This window comes from Octopus bimaculoides, chromosome 6 (genome assembly GCF_001194135.2).
Source record: "Octopus bimaculoides isolate UCB-OBI-ISO-001 chromosome 6, ASM119413v2, whole genome shotgun sequence".
In the NCBI taxonomy this organism is placed as follows: domain Eukaryota; kingdom Metazoa; phylum Mollusca; class Cephalopoda; order Octopoda; family Octopodidae; genus Octopus; species Octopus bimaculoides.
The window spans coordinates 22507524-22514393 of NC_068986.1; the positions used below are offsets into that span (position 1 = coordinate 22507524).

At 32.4% G+C, this 6870-nt stretch overlaps 1 protein-coding gene across 3 annotated transcripts in view; it reads left to right on the forward strand.

Moving 5' to 3' along the window:
* The window catches only part of LOC106878026 (zinc finger CCHC domain-containing protein 2), a 153269-nt gene that overhangs the window by 108479 nt on the left and 37920 nt on the right, over positions 1-6870 (forward strand). For all 3 annotated transcript variants that reach the window (XM_052968640.1, XM_052968639.1, XM_014927106.2), the window contains one exon: positions 6643-6713. In XM_052968640.1, coding sequence (XP_052824600.1) covers positions 6643-6713 — 71 coding nt within the window. The remainder of the gene's footprint in view (positions 1-6642; positions 6714-6870) is intronic.

The window sequence follows — 6870 nt, forward strand, 5'->3', positions numbered from 1 at the left end:
ATAAGGATGAACTTTTATCGATTTGGCTACTTGCATGAGACATCCCTTTATATTAAAAAAGCGGACTTGTTTATTGATCGAATATTTTTGTTGTACAGTCAGCTTAACGTTGCCATTTAACATTCTAGAAACAAGTAAATTTTTGTTGGGTATAATAATAATTACTTCTGTTAATTCTTTTAGAATATTGTTTGTGTTGACAGACGACTTGAGAATTACCATCCAGCTTTTTATGTATTTCATTTGTTTTCTTCTTGCTTCTGCTGTTAGTTTTGAAAATAAGTCTGAACAAATTGAATTTTTCAGAGAAATTTATTGGCCTGTTGGGTCCTTGGTAATTAAGAAAAGCTTGTATGTAACAATTAACAAGTTTCCTTCATCCATTTAAATCTGTAACCGTGTTTACGTAAGGACTCATTTTAACACTTATTAGTTGGTATATGCTGAATCCTGAGTGTGAGTTTATGAGATTCAAAATGGCAAAATTATAAGGAAATAAATAAAACAAAATCTAAATAAAATCGTTAAGAAATAGCAATTGACTTGTAGAGTTAATTGCTAACTCCCTAGAAGCAATTTTCTCTTGAGACTTGATCTATCCATTGTAAAAAAGAATTTGTTCATACAAACAAGTCATATAACTGGACAAGTTAGTTCTATTAAAGTTTGATTGTAGGAAATTACTTTAGAGGATTTAAAAATAGAACCAGTGTCTGTCTAAATGCTGGGAAAATTATTTTAATTAGTTGTACAAGATAAAAACTTGTTCAGAAAATGCTTTTGAATTTTTTTCTTGGGTATAATTTTTTTTGTTTTTTTTCTGTTGATGGGAGGGTCTTTCATTGTGATTTCATTCCAACTACTGAAAATTTTCAGTATTGTCTGCCATTTGAAAAACAAAAGAAAAGTTCCCCAGCATGACCACAGCTCATGAGCTGAAACTAGATAAAATGAAATGAAAATGAAAATAATAATATTTTTTTTTTTGTAATACATTTTAAGAGATAGTTGTCACGTGCTAGTTTGCTCAGTGAGTTTTAATCACTTAGTGTGTTGAGTAAAATAATGAAGAGTAAATACAAGTAAACTAAATATTGGTATGGTCTAAAATAAAAGATCTGAAGTGGAATAAGCCATCAACATCTTAAGAGTTTACTGTTTATTTCCATACTCTTTTGCTTGAGAACTAACTCCAAACATAACTACCTTAGGAAGAACTGCCATGTGGTATATAAATTCATGATTTACACTTCAATAGAGCTATTAAGCAAGAAACTTGTTTTCCTCTATGGAATTCACACAAGTTTTTAGAGTTAAAAATAAATATCCTTTTGAGTGTGAGTGAGTATATTTCCTATGTGCTTACCTCCTTGTTTGATGAATTTATTTCTAAGTATCTAAATGTGTCAAAATGTTGTACTCATGTTGTTTATCAGATATAATAAAATTTTTCATGAGTGTATTATGTAGTTCTTGAGTCATTGCTTTTAAGCAGAACAGGGATAGTTCTACCAGGAATGACACCATTTCCAGATCATTCTTACTGGATGACTGGATATTTAGAGAATTAAGTATCAAGTTCAGAAACATAAAAAAAGAAAAGCTTTAGTGTAAACAGTTCAGACACATGCGCACACACACACTGATTATTATTGAAACTAATTGTGCTTCTGTTACACTTGAGAGTAGTATGTGGACATCAGCCAATCTGAATGCAAGAGAACAGAAAAGTTGTAGATTATTGTGTGCTGCAAGCTTACTTCTCAGCCACATCATTTTGGGTTCAGTCCCATTGTATGGCACCTTGGGCAAGTGTCTTCTATTTATAACATGAGGCTGATCAAAAGCCTTGTGAGTGGATTTGGTAGATGGAAACTGAAGGAAGCTCATCTTATATATGTGTATGTGTGTGAGAGAGGGGAAAGTCTTGTCTTGACACTAGTGTGTGTGAGAGAGGGGAAAGTCTTGTCTTGACACTAGTGTGTGTGTGTTACTGTCCTTAATTTCTAATCTTCTGTGAAAACATGCCTGGCTGTGGGGAAATATTAACTTACTTGGAAACAGAAAGGGCATCTGGCTGTAGAAAATCTATGTCAACCAAATCCCTCTGACTCATGCAGGTGTGGAAAAGTGGATGTTAAAACAATGATGATGACAGATGAGAAAAACTAACTTCAAAGTGAACTGTTGCCTCATGTTCTGACAGGATATTTGAAACAGGACAGTGACAAATATGAAAGTTAACCCTTTAGGATTCATATTACTCTATATGTAATCCTTGTTCATTCACATTGTTTTAAAGTAATCTTGCATTATCTTGTAACTTCAAGATTTTGATGATCTGATCAATTAGTTTTAGAATAACATTGTAGGATAGGTGCTAGAGACGACATCTGGTCATTTTGAACATAAAGTAGATACAATATTTGGGTTGAATATGGCTGGTTTAAATACTAAAGAGTTGAAGAACCTTAAAGTAGGTGAAATACAGTGAATTTTTGCAATCCTGGATAAAGTTTGTGTTCTGAAAAAGGAATATAATTATTTTCTAGCTTAGACTCATTTTAGATTATTTAAGTTTTTGTTTTGTATAGTTTTATGACTTTCACATCCAATATAATTGAAATTTTAAAAATTAATATGTTTTGTGATGTTTAAAGCATAAATAAAGAGCATGTCTGAAACTAGCAGATCCTTGATGTTTATCAACAAGTATTTATCAAAATCAACTCACAATTTATTTTCATTGATTAGAATATATTCTAATTTTTCAGTGTATTTTCCCTCAAGTTGATAATAGAAATGATAAAACTATCAAGAAACAGCAAAGTTATTAATTTCTTTTGATCCTAAGTATGGTTAATTCTTATAGCTTGGTAATATTTATTAATATATGAAACCTTTGTAATTTTACTTTAACAAGGGAGGATATACAGATAAAAAGGATGTATTTTGGGAGAAAAAGATTTGGGAGTTGTGTTCTGGGATCAGGTATAAGGGAAATTTGGAGTAATTGGTGAAATGGAGACAGCTTTAGATGGAGGTGATATAGAGTTAGCAAATCTAGAGAAGCATTAACAGTTGTAGTAATTGTAGAAGAGTCAATGAGAATGCAACGGTGAACAATTACTGGTTGTATTGTTTTGGTGTTGAAAATGTGTATCAGGTGGATAATCTTGTTTGGATATAATTAAAGGTGTGTATGAAGTGGAAGAATCATCACTGATTCTTTTGCAGAATTCTATTGTCAGGCAAACTTGCTTCTTGAATAAAGGTAACAATAGTTTAAAGATGAATATTTTTTTTAGCACTGAAAGGAAACTAAACATAGGTATTTTAGTAAATGTGTGGTCTCCATAATTGTTTACAGCAATCACACCTATATCAAATGTTGTGTCATGTCTTGGCTTACTTCCTTCCATAGGTGACTTCCGTTAACAACTTTGAGTAATCTGTTTTCTAAGATATTTAAAAAAAATTTTATAACTAATCTCAGGGGCTGATTTTTAGACAGAAACAAGAGTTTCTTATCTAGCATTCTTTCTACTTGTTTGTCATCTAAATATGCTTTTTGACTCTTTCTTTTTAATTACTTTCCTTCATTAGTTAATATCTTCCATGGTCAAACTTCTGTGGAAGTAAATATATATTAGACTGATTGATAATTGCAACTCTTTTACCAAGATTTGATATTCTTTAGTTGATTCAGTATGAATGATTTTTTTCCCTATAGGCATGGATTAATTCCTTTCTTAGTGGTATTTATTTTCATTCAGTCTCAGTTAATGTTACACTTCAAACTGCCTAACTTCTGACTTCAGTTTTCATGACTGAAACTATATTTATCATTATCATTGAATAAATGTCCACTTTTCGATGTTTGCATGGGTCAGATGGAGTTTAATTGAGGCAGATTTTCCATGGTCGGACTCCCTTCCTGTTGCCAACCCACACTTGTTTCCAAGCTAGGTAATATTTCCCCATGACCAGGCATATTTTTGCAAAATATTGGGTTTGAACAACATTGCTTGTATGACAGTGATATTTACTTATAACTGTCACACAATGTGAAAACAAGGAGATACGCGAGCGCGCGTGCGACAGGCTTCTTTCAGTTTCCACATACCAACTTGACTCTCAAGTCTGTTCAGTTCAGAGCTAAGGGACTGAACCCGAAACCATGTGGTTGAGAAGTAAACTTCTCAGGCATGCCTGCATTTGTTATTTTTAACATTATTTTTACTCCATTTGTTCTTATTTGGTTATTAAACCTTTTTGGATCATTGGGTCAAAGCTTGTTCTAAATATTTTAATGAGTATTACTTTCAAGTAGCAGTTGATCATCTGAATATAATAACTCTAAGTCTAACCTTAATTAATAATATTGTAAAGTCTGCTTTACCAGCCATTTCAATCATGAAATAAGTATCATCATCATCATCATCATCGTCGTTTAACATCCGCCTTCCATGCTAGCATGGGTTGGACAATTTGACTGAGGACTGGTGAAACCAGATGGCTACACCAGGCTCCAATCTGATTTGGCAGAGTTTCTACAGCTGGATGCCCTTCCTAACGCCAACCACTCAGAGAGTGTAGTGGGTGCTTTTACGTGCCACCGGCATGAAGGTCAGTCAGGCGGTACTGGCAACGGCCATGCTCAAAATGGTGTATTTTATATGCCACCCGCACAAGAGCCAGTCCAGGGGCACTGGCAACGATCTCGCTCGAAAGTCCTTACACATGCCGCGGGCACAAGTGTCAGAAAGGCGTCGCTGGGCACAGGTGCCTAGAAATATTACAATAATGGTGGAATTATTATTATTAGCTATATAAAAAGCAGTTTAGGACTTCTGTTTTAGAGGCACAAACATGGCTATGTGGTTAAGAATTTTACATCCTAACCACACTGTTTTAGGTTCTGTCCCACTGCACAGCATGGAAAAACAGGCATAAAAATGCATGAAACTTAACATCTCACATTTCTGTATAGTTTTCTAAAACATTAATCTATTATAATAAAACGTCATTTACATATGTAGTCAAAAGCATGTAGCAAAATCATAAATCAACCTGTAATTATGTGTATTTTATTTCTTTTTAAACATTCTTATCGCAACTCCTTTATGCATAACATGTGAGAATTTCTTTATTTGGAGTTGAGAAAATAACCTGCTTTAATTGTTTTACTTTTGGACTCTTCTGAGTTGTCACAGATCCTCATCTCTATTTGTATACTGTTCATTTGGTCACTCTTCAATTTCTCTTACACCTATTGTGTAACGGATTTTGTTGCTATACAACAAGTAGCAACAAACCTCCTGCTGTTCTTGATATCTTTTTTTCTTCTTTAAAACGAAAGTTTCTAAAAATATTCACTGTAGTATTTCATCTCCCCACCTCCTCATATGGTGTTTGATTGTTTTTACAGGCAGCACAATGCTAAAAGTAAATTCTGCATGTATAATCAGCTTTTTTGTTGACTTGTGTTTGAGAAACTTAACTGGTGTAACACATATACATATAATCTGGGTGAATTAGTATTTTTGATTTATTGATTTCTTTACAAAGTGAAGAGGAAATAAACAGCTGATAACTAGGTTGACTTAAGATGATTAACAAGTTCGGTAGTCAACATAGGTTGTTGCTTATAAAAGGGTAACAAGAGATTTCCTAAAGATGTTTAATAAATACATGTGTGTATGCTCACACACATGCAAACTCATACACAAAACAAAAACAAAAGCAAAAGCTAGTTGCTCATATATATTTCTCATAGTCAGAATTTTAGTTTTGTTAACCAGATTAGATCTATACTTAGAGTTATTGTCTCAGTTTCAATTTCTATAAAACAGTAACCCCCATGATTTCTGATCGAACAAGTACTTTCTCTACTTGGTTGTGTTCTTTCTTCAGTGATTGTCAACATTGTTTTCTGAAGAAATTGATTTTCTTTGAATAATGATGCTTTCAGTACCATTTAGTGATTTTGTCTTGAGAAAAATACTGTCGGTCTTGTTCACTTTCAAATTTAACATTTATTACCTTTTGTCCCAATTAACTAAATGTAGTTAAATTATACTTGAAATATAAAGTTCTTGTTTATTCTACTTAGATATCCTTGCCAAGTGGATAATATAGATGTTTATTGGCCAAGAGTTATTACCACACTGCAGTTTGTTCTTATGCAATGCATTTAACAGTCAACATACAAAAGCTTTGTGTCTTATTATATTAAAGTCACAACAGAATGTATAATGTTCTGTATTTTGATTTCTTTTATGAGACTTATATAATTTTATACAAATTTTAGCTTCTGACAGTTCTTTTGTTTTGTGTTTCTAGATAGCACTACCATTGATTGACTCCTAAGTTACTTGTTTCATTTCAGCAATCCTGGACAAATCAACGTTTTTAAATAAAGTGTATTCTGTTTTGGGGCAATATGTTAAGCTAACTGTTCTAGGAAAAGTTATTGGAATTATTGTCTTTTGATTTTTATCTCTTGAGATGGAATATATAGGATAATCTCTGAAAGACAAGAGCAAGCAAACATTACTGAAATGTAATGTAGTTGTTTATTTTGTCAATTTAAAGAAATCATGTAAACATATTTTTCAACAAAATTCTCTATATTTACAGCTCATGTTACTCGAATTAAAGTCAAAGGTACACGGAAACTTTTGGAGAAGCCAACAGATTTTATCATGCAGGTAAGTCTTTTCTTTTAATAAGTATTTTTTTTTTTTTTGTTTCCTATAAGAAATGTATTTTTATTCTTATAGATGCATAGTAGAAGTTAAAAAAAAACTAGGTTTCCTTGCAGCAAACATTGCAATCATATCTGATTGTGTGTGTGTCTATATATAT